Source organism: Peromyscus californicus, unplaced genomic scaffold (assembly GCF_007827085.1).
Source record: "Peromyscus californicus insignis strain IS unplaced genomic scaffold, ASM782708v3 Scaffold_9__1_contigs__length_137607984, whole genome shotgun sequence".
NCBI classification, from domain to species: domain Eukaryota; kingdom Metazoa; phylum Chordata; class Mammalia; order Rodentia; family Cricetidae; genus Peromyscus; species Peromyscus californicus.
Window position 1 is genome coordinate 126,300,054 of NW_026294617.1, and position 25,047 is coordinate 126,325,100.

The 25,047-nt window shown below is 36.9% G+C and overlaps 1 protein-coding gene across 48 annotated transcripts in view; it reads right to left on the reverse strand.

Moving 5' to 3' along the window:
• The window catches only part of Adgrl2 (adhesion G protein-coupled receptor L2), a 631,085-nt gene that overhangs the window by 15,146 nt on the left and 590,892 nt on the right, over positions 1-25,047 (reverse strand). For 39 of the 48 annotated variants that reach the window (XM_052731819.1, XM_052731818.1, XM_052731817.1 and 36 more), the window contains 11 exons: positions 23,256-23,549; positions 22,596-22,699; positions 21,539-21,724; positions 20,720-20,758; positions 17,785-17,968; positions 10,018-10,143; positions 9,526-9,731; positions 8,181-8,354; positions 7,009-7,215; positions 5,865-6,085; positions 4,544-4,610 (listed from right to left, as the gene is read on the reverse strand). In XM_052731819.1, coding sequence (XP_052587779.1) covers positions 4,544-4,610; positions 5,865-6,085; positions 7,009-7,215; positions 8,181-8,354; positions 9,526-9,731; positions 10,018-10,143; positions 17,785-17,968; positions 20,720-20,758; positions 21,539-21,724; positions 22,596-22,699; positions 23,256-23,549 — 1,808 coding nt within the window. The remainder of the gene's footprint in view (positions 1-4,543; positions 4,611-5,864; positions 6,086-7,008; positions 7,216-8,180; positions 8,355-9,525; positions 9,732-10,017; positions 10,144-17,784; positions 17,969-20,719; positions 20,759-21,538; positions 21,725-22,595; positions 22,700-23,255; positions 23,550-25,047) is intronic. The other 9 variants (XM_052731823.1, XM_052731822.1, XM_052731821.1 and 6 more) reach the window with 1 other exon arrangement.

The following is a 25,047-nucleotide window of genomic DNA, read 5'->3' on the forward strand; positions in this document are numbered from 1 at the left end:
CTCTGAAGAAAAATTACTTAAAAACACAGAAGTAATGGAGCAAGGGTATATTTAATAGGACAAAAATGCTGTAGTTTCTAAACAAAGTAATTATAAAAGGAGACTTATAAGGAGTACTCAAGGCACAAGATGGCAAAAAATGTCAATCTGAGAGTTTTCTCCATGCTTATTAAATATTAAAATTTCACTGATATATATTATTTTCAGTGAACCAGAGAAATAGAAAAAATGTTTGTGACATAGATATTGAAAGATTAAATATGCTACCATCACCATACACAGCGAACTTCCTCCTGGAATGGAACAGAATGTTGACTAAAGCACAAAGGATGTTTTATAGTTCTCACTTACCTAATGTTTAAATATTTTAACACTAAATTTCAGTTTCATACAATAAATGTTGTTACTATAATTTTTTCAGGAGGCAATACACTCGACAAAAAATTATGATTTTGTATGTTAGAGTGTTTTATCATACTTCCACTCCCGTTTTCTCCTCTACTTCTTCCTTGTTCTTTTAAAATGGAACAGTGGGACCCAAATCCAGACACAGAAAGGCAGGTAAGAGCAGCTTCAGTAAAATCTATGGTCCAGAACAGTCACCGTAAGACAACAGGCTGCTTTCAAATAAATGACTGTCTACAAACGTGAGTTCCTTTCTGTGCGTTTTTCAAGACATACATGACTTTCTAGTCTATACTACTGTATTTCCGTTTGGTCCGTTTTTAAATAACAGAATAGGTGATTTCATTTACTTTAACTTTTTTCCTTCCTTATTTTATTTTTAGTGTCTTCTCTAGGCTTTGAAAAACTAAAGAAATCCCAACAACCAGACAGCCCCCTATTTCTCACTGGAAGGCAGACAGAGACACAGAAGTGGTGACCACCCACACCACCTAGTCCTTCTGCTGTCACTTTCTGTCTGATTACAACACCCCCACCCCCTAGTCTTTGTTGTCCCCCCCACGAACACAAATACTACTAAATACTAATGTGTTTAAACAAAAGGGAATATATTAAAAGATTTATCAGTGGGTAAGGAAAAGGGCTAGGCTACATATACATGCAAAGCTTTGTCTAAACTCAATTACTCTCATAAATCAGTACATTTAGATTATTAAACAGAACTGTATTAGGTATGTATATTAACCCAACAGCCTAAATACACAGGGTGATAATTTATTTGGAGGGAGGAATTCGTTCAGGAATTATTCCTACATTAACTCTATACTGTGGGCTGATATATGCATGTGGGCATGTACAAGTCTAAACATTCAGATATTTCGTTATTTTTTAATAGAACTTCATATAAAAGTTGGGAGCAGAACCAGAAGGGGGTAAAACAATTCTACTCAGCAAATAAATAAATAAATAAATAAATAACCAAACTGGGATACTCTTCCAATGACTAATAATACCCAATCATAAATGCATAAATTATTATATTTAATTAATACTTTGCTAAGTTAATGGCACTGCGGAGTTAAGCATCACCTATGTTGCTAGGCATGACCATACAAAAGGGCTTTTAAAAAGGGAAAGTTCCCAGGGATTAGAGGAAAGCCCAGTTTGCTTTATGGTCATCAGCTTGCTCCATTGAATCACATCTGTCTGGGCTTAGCAGCTTTAAATTCATTCCACAGCTTGCAGGGCTGACATGGATATGATAAGACAGAAGAACAGAAACAGCGCTCTGAAATAACCTGGCTGAACTGCACATGTTCTGACCCTCTTTGTCCTCCCTAGGGCTTTTGCTACCTGGCAAATGCAAGTCTAAAACCGCACTTGTGTCTCCAGATCTGTGCTGTTAGCCAAGCAGAAACCGATTTCCCCTGGACGAGCAGCCAGAGAGGTGTTCTCTGAAGAAGACTTCTAAGTGAGTATGTGAGCTGAACTCTTACTGAACTGAATTAATTATTAATGATGCAGATGGAGCTGTCCAAATGATAAGAACAGCTCCTGACGTGTCATGATCCAAGCCTTCATTAAACCATTTCAGGCATACTAATGGTTTCCCCTGCTCATTACTAACTGGCACTTTTCTCATAGATATAATAAGTCCAGTGCCTGTAGGCAAGACATTCTATAGAAAGGCATTAAGTAGGAAGTTTTATCTCCCACAGCCTCGTACTTTTCTTCATAGAATATTACAAAGGTATACCTATTTAAAACTATTAAGTTAAAATGATTTCAACTCAGTCATAATTCAAAATACATTTTCTTGGAATAGTAAGAAATGTTTTGTTATAAGAATATTCCTTACAGGGACAGTATATAAAATAATCTGTATTATTGAGATTCATGTTAGAATTACATTTTTTTTTTTTTTTTTGGTTTTGCGAGACAGGGCTTCTCTGTGTAGTGTTGTGCCTTTCCTGGAACTCACTCTGTAGTCCAGGCTGGCCTCGAACTCACAGAGATCCGCCTGGCTCTGCCTCCCGAGTGCTGGGATTAAAGGCGTGCGCCACCACCGCCCGGCTAGAATTACATTTTAAATGTCTTCTATCACCACAGTATCTACTTAGGTGAATGTGTTTTTAACATATATATATATATATATATATATATATATATATATATATATATATATATATATATATATATATATATATATATATATATATATATGCTATACAATCTTATTTCTCAATAGGTTAGACATTGTATTTCAAGGTATTGTTTTGCATTCTCTCTGTGCCGGGATGATTAGAGGGCAAAGCAATCTCAGAATCTCAAGGAGATCTGTATGCAACTGTTACCTACTAGTTTCTTTTGCTTTTAGGTTGGGATATGACCTAGAGCCTTCCATAGTTTAGCCTGAAGGCAGAGTATAAACGATGACCAGAGACTGATAAATAGGGGGCTCTCATTATAAACGGGTGATGGGCCAAAATATCCTTTACCCATTTCTTACTGAGTACACATTAACTTGTTTTTCAGGAAAAAATGTTTTTTAATGTATTAGTTAGCTAACCTTTAGAGATAAAATTCTCAGTCAACAGAAGTAAGCATGTGACAGTTTTAGTCCCAAACATCCTAACACAGCCTTTATATTTAATTCAAAGTACAAATGTTTTTGCTTTAGGAGGTTCTAAAGAAGCCAATGTCTTTAAGGATAGTAACTCTATGTGGCCACCATTAGTCAATGCATTCTAGAATAAACTGAGGTTGTGGTCTCATACACTCAGGGGCAGAACTGTGGCCATTGCCTAGAGAGAATAATCTGATGAGAAATCACCATCTCAGGAACACTGACAATATTTCAGTGGTTTATACAGGCATTCATCTCAAGTGTTCATTTTGCTTTATTAAAGTAGCTGTGTGAAATAACTACAGCAAGAATTAAAATGTACACACTATTTTTCAGTGTTTTCAGTTTTGTTCACCAACAATGTTTTTAAATTAATTTTTTGTGTGAGATCGATATTAGGTGTCCTTCTCGATCATGCTACCTTATGTTTGAAGAAAGGCTGCATACTGAGGTGAAGGACAATTTGACTGGTCTGACTTGCGCGGTGTACGAGGGATCTTACTGTCTCTGTCTCCCCAGCTCTGGGGTTAGAGATTCTCCTGGCCACACTTGGATTCCTTTTCCCATGGCTACAAGTCTTCATGCTTGCACAGCAAGGGCTTTACTGATTGAACTATGAACGTTTCTTTCTGAATTTATTTCTTTATGAAACACTAGTTAACATTAAAACACCCTGTAAAGTTTCTTTAGGAAAAAAAATTAGAAAAAGAATTAATAGCAACAAAATATTTAAAATAGCAACAGCTACTGTGTTTAAAGACATTAATTCTGGATTGATGATATTTAAACTGGTGTTTTTTTTCAAGCTTCTAAAGGCTATTAATACTCATTTTTATCTGCATTGTACTGTAACTAGGTCAAAGTTTTAAAGTATAAAATCCTGATATTGCATTTCCAATATGATTACAGATAATATAAGAGGTTTTAAAAATAACTTAATGTTACTACTGTTGACTTATATAAAATTCATTTAAGAATAGTTACTAATTTTTAAAAAGTATATTAAGTCTTCAAAAGGAATCCTTATTTCTAATGAATTTAAAATTCATTTACTATCCTTTTTGTTAATCTAAGCTTTATGAAGATTTATGATCTAAAAGAATTTAAGGTATGGACATTCACTTAAAAATACTAAATTACTATTAGACTAAAACAAAAAATAAAGTAATGTTCATTTGCCTTTCTAAAACAGTCAAACAATTCTTAACACGGTGGATGAGTGGTTTTTTTTCCATGTCATTTGTTTATTTGTTATTATTATGCTGTTTCAGCACACTGATGTAGAAATAGCACAGGGTACGTTTCAGAGAGGTGGTTTTTCAGGCATAGTTAATTAGCCAGTGTACAACTTTCAATAATGATAACAGTCTAAATACGCAACACAGTATGGTCCTGTTAATAGACGTGTTTACACATCTTCGACTGCATAATTAGCAGTGAAGGGGCATATTTTTGTTTGAGTATGACTGTTACAGTAGCAGTTCAAAAGGCTGTGAAAGTAAGTCTGCTTACCAGAATAATGAAGGTAACAGGCCCAATGAAACTCCATATGAAATAGTTATCAACGTGAAGCCAGCAACTATTTGGGAAGGAGAGCAAATGTATTAAGTAGCTTTCCTGGATCCTTACATGAAGCAGAGAAACAAAACCACAAAAATTCAGCCAAGAAACTATCCCTCCATGTGCCTTTGAAAATTCATTAATCATGGGCAAGAAGAATTGTAATAATTCTGAATTGGCTCTGACCCAACAAAGTTTAGCAGTTTGTTTACTTCGACCTGCAGCAGGTTTCATTTTAGGCACAGTATTGGATAGAAGTTTTCATAGGGAAAACTAGATTTCCCACCCTAGCCCTGAAGCCCTAGGACCTTCAACTTCCTTAGAAATGATCCCAAACAATATTCTACATTGCATCATCATTCTAAAGTTTTGTATATAATCTTCAAAATTTGTCTTTTAGGTTGATCAGAATTAAATTGCTTAACAGAATTTAAAAAACATATTCAGAAGGCATTAATGGCAAAACAGTATAACATAAATATCTCCATTAGGAATGGACAAATACTGGGAGAAAAAGAAAAGCATACAACTTCCACAGCATTAAAGTATATGATGCACAAACTCATTAAGACACACTTTAGCTAGTGGTTCATATTTCATACAATAAGGAATCCTCATTGAATTTCTTTTGTTTATTTCATCATCAATAAAGTCATAGGTTTCTTGACTATAAACAAATCTTAACTAATTTTATCAGAGGAAAAAATAAAGAGTTGGAAGTCAAACTCATGCCTTTAGCCAATGAAATCATTAGAGAAGTGCTATGGCTTCATTCTGTCTCTGCTAATATCTGTATCTTTTAAGAACAAGAAAGGGTGACTCATTTTAATCCTCGCAAAGTTCCGGGTAAAATATTATCAAAGTAAAACACATGGGATAGAATGTATCCCATGCCATAACACTGCAGGAGAATCAACTGCACAGGGAGGTGCGGCAGCACGAGCTTAAGTCAGATGCATTAAGTTCAGGAGAATTTGTTACTTAATATCTTTCTGAGGACAAAAAGTTATTTAGTTTTTCAATTTGTTTCAGGTCAATCTTTTGTGTTAAAAAAGAAGGTCCATAATTTAGAATCTGCCTCACCAGAGAACAAATCCTTTGAACCCAGAAAATTACAGAAGACTTGATTGTAATTTGTGCACGGCATGCCCATTCTCTCCCCCAATAAAGCTTTCAGATGCTATTTTAGTCTGTCAGGGACCCTCACTGACAGCTAACAGGCTTTAAAAACTTATTCACTTGAAAAACATTCAGGTCGCTTGCAATTACTTACGCTGTTTCTGTCCCATAGCTCTTATAGTCAATAGCAGCCGAAACACCAACCACTGTGGCAGGGAACAAGTATCCGGCGACATAATAATATTTCTTCCTTGAATATTCGCTCTCGAAAACTTCAACTAACATTAAGTAGAGCTGAACACCTTCTAGGAACATCCAAGAAAAAGCTGCTAGAAAGAAAAAGTGCAAAAGCCCTGCGAACACAGGGCATGCAATCTGTGAGGGAAAGAAGAAAAACAGAAAGGATATCTGTGAGTACAAAGCGTCCACTCTCAAACGAGAAACAGTCACTGGCAGAATCACTAGTGTTGTTTAAATACCTCATCATCAGTATTTCTCACACACACACACACACACACGCATGCACACAACACACATGTATGCACACAACACACATGTATGCACGCACACACATTTTCCCATAAACGGACACAAGCTAAAGGCCTGGTAAAATATCAAGAGCACAATGTTTGAAAAACAGGCCACCAAGTGTGACAGACTTCCTCACTAAGCAATTACTATTATAGTGAAATTAAGTATCAAGTAGGAATAAAGACCTTTAAATTCACTCCTCAAACTCCCTACAGTGTACTCTAATGCCCCCACCTCGTGGGTGTTTGCTTCACAAGTTTGCAGAACAGTTGAATGAAGACACATTATCTCTATCTATAACAGAATTTTAAAAGCTTGTTTTAATGACAAGTATCTTCACTCTAATTATGTAGGATTAATTCTTTTTTGTTTCTGGGTCAGATGAATGCAGGGTGATGCATTAATGAATTATACTCTGTGTCTGACACTGAGGCCTTGTGATGATGAATAAATGCTGCAAGCGTGAAGAAAAGACTTTTGGTCAGAATGCCTATATAAGCAAAGTAGGAATTTGGAAAGTGCCATCTTTTTATTACAGGGTCCCCTGCAGACTTCTATTGTATAACAAGCGATAAAAATGCACTTGTACTTTATTTTGAATACATTCATAATAACGTTACTGAGTGAGCTGTCTTATAATTTATCACAAGTTATCCTTCACTGTGACCATCAATTGCATCAAACAACAATGTCAAATCCTCATGTCAGCATCACATCTGCACTCACAGCTAGTAGACCTAAGGTCAGCCAACTCAACAGGTACTTACCGAGTAGCCTGTCTTATCAATGCCTATGAGAAAAATAAATTCAGCAATGAAAAGGTTGATACAAAGGTTCTTGTGGATGGTATTGCGGTCACTCTGTAAACCTCGGAAGAAACAGAAGGTGAAGATGCAGATAGCTAGGCACACGAGGGAGACGACGATGCCCACCCAGGTGATGACTTTCAGCAGCAGCTCATGAACTCCGTTATACTGGAAAAGAGAAAGTGTGAAGAACGTCAGCATTCCATATTACCAAGAGGAATGCAGCTTCTAGCCAAGTCTCTAATGAAGAATATTCAGGTGTTCAAGCAAGGGATCACAGATAAAAATGTAGACTGTGTAATGGAGTTAAAGATTGTATTACTGGATTTATTACTTTAAAAGGATTTAACGAAGAGGGAGATTTTATATAGAAAATGATGCAAGAGGACAAATTTTTTAAAACAACTATTAAAACAATTATCTTAAAAATGTAGACAAAACATTTCCATGACATGAAGACTAATTATGATAAAAATAATTAGCATTTTAATGATTGTGCAGCTAATACATAATCCAACTTTTAAGTTTTCCTTTGCTCTTTTGGTTGATACGAAGTTTTGTACTGTTCTTTTCGTAGAATGAGCAGAGTCTGGGGTGAAAACCAGAGTCTTTCTCAGACTAGCCAAACACTACCATTGAGCCACATCCCTGGCCCCATGCTATGTACTGAATATTTTTTATTATATACTATCACCCTCTTTAACAAGAGGAAAAACTATGTAGTCATATTCCAGAAGGTTTTCTGATTTTTTTTCAAAGTCTGCAGTTCTATATAATGTGCCAACTGTTAAAGCAACATTGTGAGAGGGATTCCACAATTCTGTATTGGAATGGCATCCTACATCTGGGAGCCTGTAGTGATCTTAAGCTCCCACTGCTTTCTGTTCTTAAAACCCTTGATTGCCTCTGAAAAAGATCTTTCCACAAAGGTGGGCAGGAACTTAGCACAAGTTTGTAATGTGAGAAAGTACCAAGACTTCTGAGCATACACGGACAGGGTAAGAACAATTAGAGACCTGCATTACTTTGTTTGCTTTTTAGTTACGATAAGCACCCAAAGATGGACTGTTACACAAGCTGTTTTGAATCTCTGAGGTCTTTCCCTGAGACTAATTAGAAGTGAAAATACTTACTGAAATTTCCCTGTGGGCCATGAGAATAGCAAAATTGGTTAGGTGGCTGCATGCACATGTTGTGCGAGTTTTATTAGTGTCAACCAGCTTGCAGCCCTGGGTAGACCAATATCCCATCATGGTTCTTTCTGAGTAGTTCCAGAAGGAGCAGTTTGCATTGAAATAATTGTCAGGCTGGGAAATAAAATGACAAGATAAAATTAGGATTTTACACTCAAAGATGGCAACAGCAATTGTTTAATATGTGTAAAAGGTAATTTAGATTAAACTTTGCATGTTTCAGACAATAAAGTTTTTCATCAGCAAAATTGTAGACTATGTTATACAAGGCACATATCTAGCTTAAAGGGGGGCTTTATAGTCCGAAACACTCTAACGTGTACTCTAAATTACCAGAGATCCATTTCACACAATTACAATTTCCATCTTATGATTTTACCTACTGATGAGTACATTAGACTCTTTCCCTCTTTTCTGATAAGATTAAGGTTGTGAATTTGTTCTAACAAAATCCTTTAGTCACCAAGTGTCTTAAAAAAGAACTATGTTTAATTTGGGGTCCTTTTTATGATTACTTGTTAGTGACAGCTTAGATACACTTGAAACACAGTTGACACCATAAGGCTCTTAAGAGCAGATCAAATACAGTCAATATTAGACAGGCTCTACAACCACATAACCTATTCTTGTCTGTGCTGGACACTTGGTTATCTCCAGGCATTCATTCACTCTACTGTAACAGCCCATCTTCCAACAAAGCAGGAGCCTGTGCTGGGAGGCACCACAGACAAGGCAACCTCCTCAATTCTTAATTTTTAAATGCAATGTTTGATAAAAGCTGAGCCAAATATGATTAATTTTAGTATGTATATGTGCATGTATTTGTGTGTATGTGCTTGCATGCTTGTGTGCATGTGTGCAGATGCATGTGTGTACATGAGCCCAATATAACTAATTAAAAAATAATGATTAGCCATACTAAAAAAATTAGAGTCTTAAGAGTTAATATTCAGATATCCTGCTGCTAAGGTAAGAGTTAATTTTCATCCAAAAACAAATTAGAGTCATTTACATTTTCTTGTTGATTACTGAATTAGCTTTCATTAAGAATACACTTAAGTTCTAATAATCACTGAACCAGGCTCATTTAATTTTATGTTCACAGACTTAAATAAACTTGTGTCTCTGACCCAGTCCAACATTTAAAATTCAAATGAAAAGGTCTTCTCCTTCCCACCCAACCACCCACCCTCCTTCTCCTCCCTGCATCCTCAGCGTGCCAGCCTGGCTTTCCTTTCTGGGAGGGCTAGCCCTCCCGTGACTTCATTAGCATACACTAGCTTACATCAATGTGTGGCAGCGTGAACAGCACCGGGTCTGTCAAGTACACCCTGCTGGACTCCTTGTTGATGGAGACGGAAATGACGTGGGAGTTCACTGCAATGGTGCTGTTGCGACCCATGAAGTCTGCACCCAGCTTTATGGTCGCATTCTCAGTACTCAAGAACTGCCCCAGACTACGGTAAATGATGAACACCAGCTTTGCCAGCCCTAGGGAGGAAGAAATGTTCACAGGATTCACAACAAATCACTTCGGATGAGAAAGCAAGTGGCAAAACAAGAATACAGTTAGAAAATCCAAGGGACCATTTAGGTAGATCTAAATCAAGTCCATTGGGAAAGTAATGCATTATTTCAAATGCTAAGCCATTTCTGCTGTATTAAGGATAAATTTTCAAGACAGAACAGGTTCAACTCCACAGTTTTGTTTTAAAGAGGGAAAAGTAAGGTGGGAAGGCAAGAGAAGACAAGGGAAAAGCAGGGCTGTCCCTCTCACCGTTCCTGCTGTTCTGCTTGACGGTGTTTGCAGAGAGCTGGATGGAGCTGCCGGCCCCCTTGATGCCCAGAGGGAATTTAAAGTCTTGGACCTGCCCTTCGGTACTGAGTACAGCAACTTCCAGAGCTGGACGAAGCAAAGAAAAAAGGGGGGTGGTTATTCTTTAAAGTACAAATAGACAAAAGAAAATCCCAAAGGAATTACAGCTTTCTTTTTTCTATTTGCAAAACTTTGTTCATTTGGAGTTTTTGTATTATGTAACATTTTGGTGACCATCCCTAAGTGGAAAGTGAGTACAAATCTGAATATCTTCATGGCACAGGTACATCTCTTTCTAGATAGAAGAGATTTTAATAGAACTATGTAATGCAAAGTTTGTAGTTACACATTTTTCTAATTTCTACAAGCAGTAAGAGCAGTAGAGAATATTAATGAGAAACTGTCGGCAGACAGATGCAATTTCACTCCCTTCTTTGATACAAAAATAGTCATACCCCTGCACTCTCATTACTCAAATACTATTTTTACATTTTGGTTTTTTTTTTGTAAATATGAAAATACGGGCATTCAGAGATTCTTAGAAGTAATTCAGCCTCAAATCAAACCTCTCAACTGCAAGTTTATAGTGGCGCCTTAGACCCCCATCAGTGCAGACACAGGCTATTGCTCTTACTGACTCACACTGGAAAAGATCAAGCAGCAGGTAAGTAGATGGTCTCCCTGCTTATATTGGTTCTTCGTGAGGGGCAAGGTATCCAGTGTGGAAACATGACTGACTCAAGCATTTCTCCAAAGACAAAACCCAGCAGAAAGGCCCAGAGTGGCCAGTGGCAGCAGACACATGAGAATCATGAGTTCAAAGTCATCCTCAGCTACACAGAATATCCCAACCCAGCCTGGCTTTATGAGACCCTGCCAACAAAACAAAATAAAGCAAAACACTCACACCCTCCCTCTCTAATATATAATTATCTCCTCCTCACACTGAATGGGTCTATAATTACTAATTATTCCTCTTAAAAGCAAATAAAACAACAACAAAAAATCTGAGTTTCATGCAAATTCAGATGTTCCAGGCACACATGTAAGAATTAGCTAATTTCACTTACATTATATTTACTATTTAGCTTAAAAATTATGTTCATAGAAAAGAAAAACTGATATGAACTTTCTAAAGTAATAGGATTATTACTACACATGACTATTGATTTTTAAAGAAATGAAACAATGGATATGAAATAATCAACTTTTTAAAAGTAAGTGTGCATCAGCCAGCAAATATTGTAACAGAGAATAGAAATATTTCAGAAAAATTAAACCTGATGCAAAGAAACTTTCAAAACCTCAATAGTTTCTGACCTCAATGTATCAATTCAGTTTAATATACACTTAATTTTAAATAAATTTATATCTTCTCTTTCAGGAAACAGGATATCAATGTGTGCTAACCACTTCACAAGCTTCTCACTGATTAAAGTGTTACAAAAACAATCCTTAGTAAAATATGTTATATGCCACATTTTAAATATAATAGCCTAGAGAAATCAACAAGTGTAACTAGTTAGTATATTAGAGAACAGTATTATAATTAATCAAGCTTTAAAAATTAAATATTATTAGCAGAAAATGTTCAGTACATTTCAACTTGCTTGATGAAAAATAAGAAACAAAACTTTACAACACAGTAGGAATAAAGGAACAGTTCCCTGAGCTGGAGGTTTTCCTCTCAGAACGGTGGTTTGTGTCCATGCAAACGTCCGGGATGATGAAAACACCCTTTAAAGAAGAAGGACACTTACTGGTGTGTTTTAACTTAACATTATCTTAGAATGCTATGTAACAATTAAAAAAAAACAAAGGAAATGTAAACTGTGAGGGTATAACAACTCATTACTCACAGTAAATAAATGTAATTAAGAAATAGGCCATTGTGTAATTCTTTTTAATTTGAAGAACTCTGGTACTTGTTAGAATACCAATCTATGAGTAAAATATAATTCTAATAAAAATTCCAGCAAGACCTTATGACTGTAGAGGACTTAAAAACTGATTTTAAAATCCATATGCATGAGATGTACACAAAGGCGGTCAAGGAAATTCCTCAAGGAGAAATACTGAGGGGCTCAAACCTCCTAGCATCACTGAAAACAAGACAGTACTGCCCCAAAGCAGTAATACTAGATCCTGCTCCCATGCTGACACTTGCAGAACCTTGTTGGATGACAAGAGACGGGGAAGGGAGCACATCATGTGCTGACAGAAGCACAGAGAGAACCGATTCACTCACACGGAAAAAGCCGGATCAGTGTTTCTACCACAAAACACAATGAAACCGAAACTTCAGAAAGACTACAGGCAAATGTAAAACCACAAAGATGAATACCTTACAAATTTACAAAGTTATAAAACATGGGATCATTGTAAAATCACAGTAGAGATGGTTTTTCTAAAGCAGGAAGCCAAGAGTAAAATGTCTTAGGTATCAAAAACCCCAACCCTAAAATTAAAGACTAATCAATTAATTGTACATCATTATCATGTAAAATAATAGCTTCAAAATAGTTAAAAAGGAAAGGAAAGGAGTTTTTAAACTATATAATCCTCAACAAATTAGTGGTGAGAACACACACAGAATGTAAAGAAATAAAGAGGGAAATGCTGGGAACAACAAATTCACAGATAAAAACAAAACAGGAGAATGAAAAGCAAACAAAAGAAATGCATCAACACATAAGGAAACTACAGGTAAAAGCAGGAACGGAATCAATCCAAACTGGTGAACAAAAGTGATGTCCAAAGGAAGTGTCAGCCTGTGGTGGTGCAGTGTTTTCACCAGTGAGGACAGAAACTGGAAAAATTAGGCAGAGGAAAAACTGGAAAATATTTAGTAAAATGGATTAGTATAGTATGTCCTTTAAAAACTTTCTTGTAAGATACATACACACATGCCTAGAAACACACTGAACAAGAAGACCCACAAAAACTTTTGGTCTACCTTTCCTTGTCAAAATATGGGAATTCACTGAAATGCCTTTCAGGGTAAACTGTGGTATATTCTCAGATCAGATGAATGAACAGAGATGCACCTGACAGTAGATACACTCATGAGAAGCCTAACTGGGAGGGAAAAAAATCATCTAATGGCATGCATTTATAGCATGAAATCATTAGTGCCAATGATATAAATACAGTACACATGTGCAACCTGATTACTAAAATTGTAAAAATGAATCATAAGCAGTGGTTGAGTCTTAGAGTTTGAGGTCAGCTTAGACAAACCATCTCCAAAAAGACCCCAGGATAAAGGTAAATATTTATATAACAGCTAAAAATAAATGAAGGTGATAGTTATTCCCTACTTGATCTTGTCTATCGTGGAGAAGGTCTGTCATCAACTTTACTACCGAGGGAACATCTGTATTGTTTGTGTGTTTTAACTAAAGTGAATATATTATAATATCACCATGCAGCACTGCTGGATATTTATGCTGGTCACTATGGCACATGCCTTAGTCAATAGCTCAAAATGCATACACTTAATTCACTGGAGAGCCATCCAGAGTCTCACTCATCACAGCTTTATTTTTTTTCCCCCTCACTGGCTGCAGTGAGATGCAGGAGAGCCTCTGGGGAAGATGTTGATGGGGCCAAGGGACCTGCCAAGTCCTAGGTCAGTCTAGGCTCAAGGGAGAAGACAATACAGTATAGATAGTAACCAATCCAAGCCCAGGCTCCTGTCCACATAGCAGGACAGAAGAATAACCTCTGTTGTAAATCATATTTCGACTTTTTTTACAGCCATAATACAACTAAGTCTAAAGTGACAGTATGAGGGGTGGGGGGCATGGCGGGGTGGTGGTGGTGAGGAGGGGTTATATTGTCTACTAAGGCCATTCTGAAAATAAATAAAAGGAGATTTTATAATGGATGGGTTGGGCTTATCTTACCTAAACTATCCAATTAGCCTTAATGTCAGAAGGAAAGACAATGAACATGTACCACAGTGTTACTCAACAGAAAGTTCCTGGTGGGGAATGGAGGGTGGGGAGGTGGGGTTGGGGGGTCAAACTTGGCCTGCTCAGATACACTAGATCTAATTAGTGTATTGAACAGAGTTGAATGATGACCTGGAGATGAAATCAGCCAAATATAAAATGTGGAAAAGTCTACAGGATCTATCATCCTCTTTATTTCTCTATTAAAACAATAAGTTTTTTTTTTAAAAAAAACACACTCTTTTAATGAAAGGAAATTAAACCAACATATGGAATATAAAGACCAATTTTTATATCTACTTTAAGACAAAGCATTCATAAGAATAAAAGTGTATGAATATTATCTTCTGAATATATTTTCTTAATGTTTAATTGTACTTTTTCTTAATTTTAAAAAGGATACTGAAGACTCCACATTAATAATGATTTGCTGTAAAATAATACAATGTTGAGAAGTGCAAGCAAGATAAGATTAGGCAGATGATGCTGAAACTAGGTACCTGAAACTTTCAAAACCAAAATTAGAAATGTCTGCTATTCCCAAAAATGAAAAGCCACTTACTGAGGGAAACACTCAGTGTATAGATTTCTGGCCTAAGACATACACAAGGCACACATAAAGAATCCTATTGCTTATCAATCAAAAAGCAACTGAACTAGAGAAAAATAAATTAACAGATACTTCATAAAAAGATGAGTGAATGGGCCATAAATGCATGCAAATAATCCATCAGTTAAATGTTACTTACTGGGCATAGTGGTACATATCTCTAATCCCAGCACTCAGGAGGTTGAGGCTGAAGGATAGAGTTTAAGATCTATACAAGGAGATCATGTCTCCATCATACTAAGTAAACATATGTTACTTAGTAATCATAGAAATGCAAAATTAACCCCAAAATAAAGAGAGTGAGTATTGGAAAGATGAAGAACTAGTGAACTCTTACTCACTGCTGCTTAGAGACCCAGTGAAAATGAGAGCTACCATGTGGTACCAACTCAGAGTGAGAACTGTGACTAGATACACAGAACTGGGAGTAGATCCTTAAAATGGAGTCATACTGAACAACACGACTGAACTACAGATAATCAGTCTGGACAGAGGGATCTCAAAATTAACTCAGCATAAAAGAAGCAAGATTAAAAAAGAAGGCAAGTCAAAGTCAGGAGCCAAGTACAGTGACAGGAAGCAGTGGCTTCCTGGGCTGGAGGTGGGAGGAGACTGCCCTTTGAAGATAAAAATGTGGTCTATGCTGATGATTACATGGAGAACATTTGTTCAAAATTCATGAGACTCACATTCAAAACACACACCCATGAATATAAATTAGACCTCAAAGTTTACTGCAGATGCTGTCCTCATACAATTACACCATTTTTATGGGATCATATATCATATGAGTAAAATCACATTATGAAGTTAAAACTAACTGCTAAGAAGAAAACCAAATTGTTTTAATAATTGAAGATAGAGCCACCCTTTAAGTTTAGATAAGTGTTTCAAAAGAATAAGGAAATAGTAGGCTATTTTCAGAGTATGTTTAAAGACAAGTTCTAGGAAAAACAGAATGTTTTCTTCGTGTTTAAAACAACACATATTTCTTTTTTGGAAAAAAAACTGATTACGAATTAGAAATAAAAATAAATAACTATTTTAAAATGCTTAAGGTGACTTCTATGCTGATAACATTGGGGTAATAAGTATAAAGACTCAATAAATTCCAAGCATCGGTTAGTAATATCAGTAAAATGTATACACTGTATCCTAAATGAATATTCACAACATCTTTAAGCTTAAAATTTCAATAGAACAATCCTTCTGAACACAGAAAGATATATTAAGAAAATGATGATTTACAGACATTTAATTTTCAGTTTGTCTTGAATTGGGACAGAAAATATCTGGGATATATAAATGGGTTTGCATCCCTAGCTCCATGTATGTCAGGGGTAGTGGTGCATTCTGTAATCCCAGGAAGGTGGAGCCAGAGGTTCCAAAATTATCTGAGAAACAGAAACATGTTCTATGGCCACTTAAGGTTTAGAAGATCATAGGATTTAACATGGCCCTTCAAATTTTCATACACAATTGAAGTGGAGGGAAAAAAAATTTAGTTGTTTTTTTGTTTGTTTGTTTTGATTAACATTAGAAAATTTGGGAAACAAATTAAAGTTACAAAATATCACGCCATAAGTCTTTCTTGGATGCATTCACTAAGAGGATGGGGTCCACACCGCTTCTGTGCTTAGGGGTATGCCACTGGACACATCTGAGTTGTGTTCAATGTGTATGAATCAGCAGGAACTACCCTCAGGTCACAGTGGCTTTGGTGTTTTATTCATTTCTTACTGTGACTAAATTGTGTGAACATATTTTCTTTTAAAGAACCAGATACCTAAGATTATGGTGGGTGCATCATTTTGGCTTCATTTATACACTGATATTATCGAGTGATTTATATTTCTATACCTCAGAACAAATTATTTCACTTCATTTGAAAATTTTACATACATGAAATAAGCTTAAGCTTTTCAATTCAGGTGCCATATTTGAATCATGTCATCCTTTTTTTTTCCCGTTCCTCAGTTGTTAATATGCAACTGTGATATTGACAGTCATGATTTGGCAGTAAGACATGGCATTACATCCACAGAACTTCATCCATGTTGCCCTAAAGGAGTCGGCATGGCTTTTGGAGGAGGAGTGAGAGGTCTGGTTCTTTTCATGTTTTTTTTTTTCTTTTTTACTCATAATGAAACCTTTCATTTCAGTAACCTATTAGTAAACTTCAACTGAGGTTTTTCAGATGAAGTCTTCAACCTCACCAATTAAGTGTCAATTCTAAGCGGGAGAAATTTAAATATCAGTTTTTTTACTCTCCCACCAAATGTTGTCAACAATAGATTTCTGACCCTCATTGGCAGTATTTTAACTCCTAGCTTACCTTCCAAAACTACTGATATCTATTTGACAACATAGAAATAAGGCTATTTTATGCAACAAAATACGTTCTTCGCTGACAGTATCTTTTAGTGGGAAGAGGGAGAGATAGTCTCCCACAGGCCAGCTGACCTTCAACCTGGACCTTCTGGCTCCAGCTCTCTGGGATTGCAGAATGCACCATTGTTCCTGGTTTACATGGTGCCAGAGATTCAAAGCCATGGTTTCCTGTGTGCTAGATGAGCACCTCACCTCACTGTTTTGTTTTGTGAATCTCCCTCTAAAGCTATAGCCTAGAATGAGTCTTGGACTCATAGCAATCCTCCTGCCTCAACCTACCAAATGCTGATATTACAAGTATGAACCACTAATCTCCAGCTATTAAACATCTCATTTACCTAAAGGAGGTTGTGTTTAATGTTAACAGTCCACTCAAGTTTTACGAGCTAAAATAGTTGACTGGAAGAACACATAAAGTGATTAAAATTCATTAGGAATTGTTTTAAAAATGGAAAAGCATTTGCCATGTTCTCATAAGAAGTACTTTCATTACTCAAGCAATCTATATTATAGCATTTAAGTGCTCTTATTTTTTCCTTTTAATGATTTTTCAATTGAAAAACTCACACACTCAGAAAAACAACTTTTATAAGATACAGGCAGATTTCAGCTTAAGCATTCATTTTTATTAAATATGATCAATAATTTCTTTTTCTGAAAATAAGTAACTCAGCAAAAGAGAAATCTAATGCTGGGAGATAAATCAGAATGCAAACTTTATTTTCCTTAACACCTTTCTTCCAAATTAAATGTGAGCACAGATATACTCACCAATATTTTCTGTGGGCATTGAAACCCTGGTTGGTTCCAAGAGATTGTCTGCTAGAACAAATGCTCCTTCTTCCAACGTATCCAGTAACATCGTGGCTGTGTGTGCTTGCTCAGAAGAATTCATGTGTTTCCAGGAATCCAAAGCCTCGGGTCTCAGGAGGTTGTCCACTGTGTCAACAATTGCCTGCATCCATTAGAAAATGACCGTTAGTTCTGACTGCTTCCAGAGCACAGGGGATCGTTAACTGCTAACTAGTGACAACTGTGATGTTCACCTGACATGATGATTTACTTTTGTTTCATGACTCGGGCAACTGTAAGTATGGACAACTACTTCAAAACAGCACTAAGTGGATATTAGTGAACAGCTGCTTGACTTAAAGAGTCTGTAAGAAAGGTGGTTTGTTTTCATTTCTCTAATCACACTGCAATTGTTGAAGAGGACATGGAACTCCCAGCAGCAGCTCCAATTCTAATTTACTTGACTTACATGTATGGTCATTCAGCGCTACTGCAGTCACCCTATTTATAACTTCAAAATTTAAATGTAAGGCTAGAAAACACTAATGTTACTGGGGTAGGCCAGTATCTAACAGAAATTTCAGTCACAGTATTTTTTGAATGCGAACTCAAATAAGTTAGACTGCTTTACAGACGTTGTCTATTGATTATCACTTGGGTGTAAGGGTAGCTTTAAAGTTTATAAGTTACCTGTCTACATTTTCACCCTTCCGAATACCTATACAGCTAAAAGATACACACACACACACACACACACACACACACACACACACACACACACACACATTAACTTCTAAGGACTGGGTCTGCTTTTAGAGGAATGAGGAAAATAGCAAAATACTGGAAGGCTACACTGATGATTTAAGGAGAATGGAAATACATATGTGTTGCAACTGAGCTGCAAATATTCCTAAGTGTGGGCTTAATTTATCCCCATGCAAAAGAGCATTAAATAACAATATAACCCAGTAGGTTGGTCCACTGGAGGCAAACTCTGGTGCTCACATTTGCTGTACTTAGGCTGGGGTGTGCTGTGCCATGAATAGCTGGACAGCTGAATTCACTACATGTGTTTACTGTTCCACATGCCTACACATGATGTGCCATTAGGCCCGTATATACATTGTTCTGATCTACTGGTAACTGCTGAGGAAAAAGGACACACTATATATGAAAAACAACAAATAATTGCTAGTTTGAGGCTCTGCACTGAAATGAACAAGGGGAAAAGTTGTCCAAGGTTATTGTCAGAGTGAGATTAATTAGCTTAATCCATCTTATACCCTCGTTCCATCTGCCTTGTGAGCCACCATGACCTCCCTGGCAGGTGGAAGGTACTTCCAAGTGTTGTTAAAGGCTTTTTTCTCTTTCTAGTGGGAGATGGAATGGTCCAGAAGGCTCACATGTATACTTCTTCAGCCAATAACTAGAGTGGAACAGAAATTGGTCTGCTGAGGCCAGATTCATTAGTCACCAAGAAATACAGACTGGAGCCTCTAATCTAAGTTACAATTGAATCCTCTGTAGCCAAGTAGAAACTTGCTTCATTTGCATAGAGTAAGTCAGTTTCTGATTTGTAATCTAAGGAGGCTTATTAGTCTTGTCTGAACAGAGAAACTCATTGGAAACACACTGAAGTGACACTGGTCAGAAATTAAGGTCATATTGCGATGTATCATGTGTATACATTCCTCCTGATGACACACTGACATTAATTTGAAATTCTCCTTATTTATTACCATTTGCATTTTTTAGGTGCGATCAAGATAATCACCAGCCTAGTCATATTCCTGAAGCAGTCTTTTCTTGCCAGTCTACCCTTGGCTCACTGAGTTATGTTTTGGGCAACACACTGATCACTGCATTCCGTACATTAGTATCTTAAGGTAAACTTGAACATTTGAGTGCGAATTATTCCATAGATCTCTATTAGTTGCATCCTTAATCAGATTTTTAGGGGTCTTTAGAACATTACTACCTGAAAAACGGATTTCTCTCTGCCTTTTCTTGTAAAGGGATCAGGTCCAAAGGTGTCATTTACTAACTAGCGAGATGCTGTTCTTTGTGCCCATCCCTGACCTTGCCCACCAAGTTGATGAGGTTTCAGTTTCTGAGTAACTTCTCATTTCCAAAGCCACAAAAGTTCTTTGGTTTGTTCTCTCACTATGTGAATTTGTCCTTTGAGGTTAGGTTTGCCAGGTAATGGCCAACTCCCTCTCCCCGACAGCAAGGGACTTCTAAACTACAGAGCAAACCAAAATACAACAGAACTACTTTGGCTTCCTCACATGGAGATCCTCAGCATGCTGCCTATCGTTTCAATCCACTAGGAAGAAATATTGGTCCTAGCACAAAAGTGCCTCACTGCTCCTATCATGAAAAGATCTCCCACCTATCATATACTGGAACCACCGTAACAGTGTTCGTATTCCATGTCTGGACACCCATACTCAGCACCCTACTTCCAGAAGCGAATTCCCAAAGGGCCAGGACAAATCCTAATTTATTGAACAGTATACCCCAGAGATCAGAAAGCGGTGACTTTTACATGCACATATATTATACCCATACAGTCTTTGATATGATAAACTGCCGAGAATATATCATAGCTGTCTCAGGTTGTTGAATCCAGAGATGACAAGAGAAAACAAAGGGACTACTATGTGCTTGCTTCCAATTCAGAGGATGATCATTAAATTCTTGTATTTTTTTTGATAAACGGGAAAACAGCAAAAAAAAAATCAGTAAAATATTATTGGCTTATTCTGAGAAAAGCCAGCATTTTTGTACAGCTGATATGGGGCACATTATATAATTATCAAAGACTGAAAATTCTGAGTCATGCAGCAAGATGGCGTAAGCGTGGCAGGCAGCCGTGGAAGGGAGAAAGCAGGGGGCAGCACAGGAAAGATACCTTAAGGTAAGCCCTGCATGTCTTCTCTCGTTTTTGGAGCTTTTAAGTAAAAGAAGAGAAAATCAGAGGTTAGATTTTATCTGCTGAAAAAAATGAGGAAAGAAGAAATCCTCAAAAACTAAGTTGGCGTTCCTGATTGTCAAGTGGACTAGCTACAGATCTCCTCTGGGCATCTGGGCAACTCCTTTCACAGGCATTGCTGTCTCCTTACAGTTTTCAGCTCTGTTTTCTTAAGTGTCATTTTTTAATTATTATTTTTAAAAGAGAAGATATATACACACACCATTGTTAAAACATAATAGTCCACTTATCTATGGCTAATTCTGGACTTGAACATCTGAACATGGATGTAATATAAACATAACACAGTAAGTGGCACTTAGACATCTTAGTAAGAAAAACCTGGTGGTGTGATCAGCATTCTCCCAAAAACGGATACATCCTTCTCCCCAAGGCTGCCCCTAATACCACTGTGAGTCACACCTTTGTTTCAAGCATTGACAGCTGCATGTTTTCACACAATTCATTAATCATGTATCACAGAATCACTCTAGCTACAAATGCTAATTCTACAGAGAGAGCACTGACCACATTTAGATGGATCAAGTCACCATTAAGTAAAATCTGTCATAAATGGTGTCATTTAGAACTTTAAGGGGAAGGAGAACATTGCTCCTTTCTCAGTAATTCTTCCTGAGAAATGAGCAAACTGGGAAGTTAGTTCTCTAAGTGTGTGTCTGGGCAGCTGACAGCCAAGTTTTGAAGGGCAGAGAGCCGCCACACACACAGACCCATGTCCTTCAGTGGCAGAGATCCTACCTTGTTGTAACTCCGCCCAGCGGAATCCTTCTCACTAGGTTTCAGCTCCTGCAGCTGAGCATCGAGGATGTCCACCAACTGCTCCATCAGTCTCACTGAGGAGCTCACATCCCCGGCAAACACGGACCCTTTGGTGTGCTTAGCCAGTTCATTGGCTAGACTTGCAGCATTTTCTCCACTTCTGATCTGGAACGACAATTTGTATTATCTCAGTAAACCTCTCTTTCTGCTTGTGGCTTTCAGTTCTCTTTAAGCACCTCTGTTGTGGTCAGGGGAAAAATTGCAAATATGTCAAAATCTGCAACTAATTGAGACCAATAACTTTCTCTTCATCTTAAGAAGATTAAAGGCTTTTAGATCCTTAACACACAAAAGAAATACTTAACCAGACACAAAAAAGAAACAAAGGGGAAGGAGGGGACATTTTTAAATTTTGTTTTTCAATTGGCTCTCTTTTTCCTCTAACCACTTTGTTGTTATTTTAAATTTTTTTAACTTATTCCAATGATGCTGATTTTACATCAGACAACAGATAGTTCTGGCCACCTATTGTCTGTGTTTCAAAACAGGTAGATGGAGGAAAAATCAAAGGGCCCAATATTACAGTGCAAAAATCAAGGGAGTGACGTCCAGGCCTTTTGAAGGGTCATTTTCACACACTGTGTTGTAACCGTATGTGATACAAACATCTGTTTGCATTCTGTGGGTTCAGTTGCAAACTTAATGATACTTGATTTATTGGGCCAATACACTATTTGTCTTATGAACATCAAAAGAACCAGAACAAACTAAATGTGAATGAAATTAAACAAGTATGCATTTGTTAAACAGCTTAACACAGAACACAGCATACCCCCAAACAAATTTAACATTCAATGACTAGTATACAGACAAAACTATGCTTTAAAAGGAAAACAAAAACCAAAAAAAAAAAAATCAAAAAACTTTTATGCAGAACAAAGAACCACAGAGCCTGGTTTAACATAGAAAACTATATTATTTATGTTAGAACTTCAAGCCCTCAATCAACATATCACATCAAAACATTCCAACCCACCTTCTGAGCCAGCTGATTCACCCAGTGAGAGGTGCAGTTGCTGAGATCAGGGCCCTTAGGGTTCCATGTTCCTGTGGAAGCCATGCAGAGATACGAGGCTGTTCCTGTAATGGATGCAGGAAACAAGGGTGAAACCGAAGCCGTATTTTAGGCAAGCCTCTGGGAAATTGGCGCTAACGATCCTAGACTGTGTGTTAAATTTTGAATAAATGCTAATAGAAGGAGTTGGCAATAACCAACACAAAGTAGCATGCAATGCAAAAGATTATAAACAATAAGCATAAAGTCAGCATAGAAACATCTGACATTTAGAACAGAAAAAAAAAAAAAAAAACTCTTGATATTCTTGGGACTCATCCAAAGTGATGGTTATAATGAGAAAGACAGCTATAGGGGAGCCTCACTAGAGGCCTGGGACAAAAATCTCAGGTTTGACATAGGTAGGTAATGTGAGAGGTAATTCTGTGCCTGATCTTAAGTGACTTCAATAGTTTAAAACCCTTACGTTGTATAGAGAAACTGTATTTGTAATGTAACAAAATAAGGAAATTGCCTATTGTAAATATCCCCCTCTACCGAAACTGCTTCAGTGTCCTTTAGAAGTCACTCATTAAACTACAAATGAATACATTATATGGTATAATATATGGCAGGAAATACCTCTTGTTCCCTTGGGACAGGGTCGTTCAACCATCATTCCCCTTTGTGTCTGAGGCCACTTTATCCCCTTCGTTTCTAATGCTTCGCAGAATCTCTCTGGCAGGGGAAAAATATTTGTTACAGGAGGAATTTTGGTTGTAGAAACTGCTGGAGGTGGCTTTGTCCCTCTGCTTCCTTCCTGAGGTCCAGCTACTGTGGTGCTCACGGAGCCTCTCTGTGAAGTAGTGCTTGTGGTTGACACTGTGGTTTTGAACAGCTCAGCTGAAGAAGTTATTGTCACAGCTGTGGTAGGCACTATGAAAAAAAGATGAGTGTATTAATCTCAAACACACCCTCATGCTCACCTACAGTCACTTGTATGTGAACGTATGCATGCATACACACACCCCTTCACCCATCCATATATCCCAAATAAACAAATAGAATTATAGTAGGGAAGGAGAAGATGAAAAAAAAATCACTTCCATTACAATTTATTCATAAGGGTAAAAGATGACCATTTAAGCTTAATGGTAGCTCAGCTCTCAGTGAAATATGACCACATGATTTAAGTGCAATCTCTCCATAAAGCGCTGAACAAATGAAGGCAGTGCAGGAAAATTCTATTATACAAACATACTTTATCAACAAATGCAAAAGATCAAGGGGGAAAAAAACCTCTGACAATTATGGATAATTAGGAAGATAAAAAGATTTGAAGTCATCCACTCCATATCCTGCAGGAAAACAAACACTGACATCTTTCCAGCCAGCAGCCATTCTGGCTTGAGGGATTTTTGAGCATGCCTGATTACATCCAAACAGAAGAGAAGTTTGGCACGCTTACGCTGGTCTGGGTTTGGCATCTTTCCTTTGCAAGGTGGGGATGAAAGGGCAGAGCTCACCATGTAGTTTCGTATCCAGACAGGGGTTAGAACAGATCATGAATTCAAAAATCAAGCTTTCATTATCTCACTGACCCTTAGCAGAGAATGTAAAAGAACTGTAGTTACACATTTCAAAACAAAACAAAAAAAATTATTTTAAGAAAAGTTTTCTTTTTCTTTTTTTTTCCAGTCTTCCAACATTTCTATCAAAGAGTTAAATCAACTAGATTTTAAAACAACAGTACCCAACTGTTGTCTCCACTATAACTAAGCATTGGAAAATCTGTTAGCAAAAATTTACTACAATTTAAAATCTGTCAAAAATATCCAAAAGTTTTATTCTTATTTATAGATACTACAAATGTATTCTTAAAATCCTATGTACAGGGCACCCTTTATTTAAAATATACAAGTAAGTTATTCTTATATTATAAAAATATTAACATTGATATGCTCAAATGAAAATATCTTAGTGAGATCCATTACTATGTACAATGAACAAATATCAATTAAAACCCACTAATTTTGTGTTTTACCTATACAAGTAACAAACTGCAACACTGAGTATTAAAACATACATTCAAAATCACCATTATTTTTAACATTTTAGGCTGTGCCCTACAAATACTTATGTAATTCTTAACAGTTGAGAGAGCATGCTAAGTTAAGGATAGGTGCATCTATTTCTGGGGTTTTAGGTGTGACAAACTTCTAGTTATCATTAAATACACAACACTTTGGTTCTTCCTCCCTCCTCCCATCTGAATGGGAAAATTTTAAGCATGTGTTTTATTTCTAGGTTAAAATGATTGGTCGTATGAGAGGCGTCTATGCACATCAGTCAAATAACATGCCTAGCCAGCTGCTGCAGAAAACTACTTAAACCTGTCTATCTTTGTCTCTGGAAGTTCCCTCCTGACATCTTG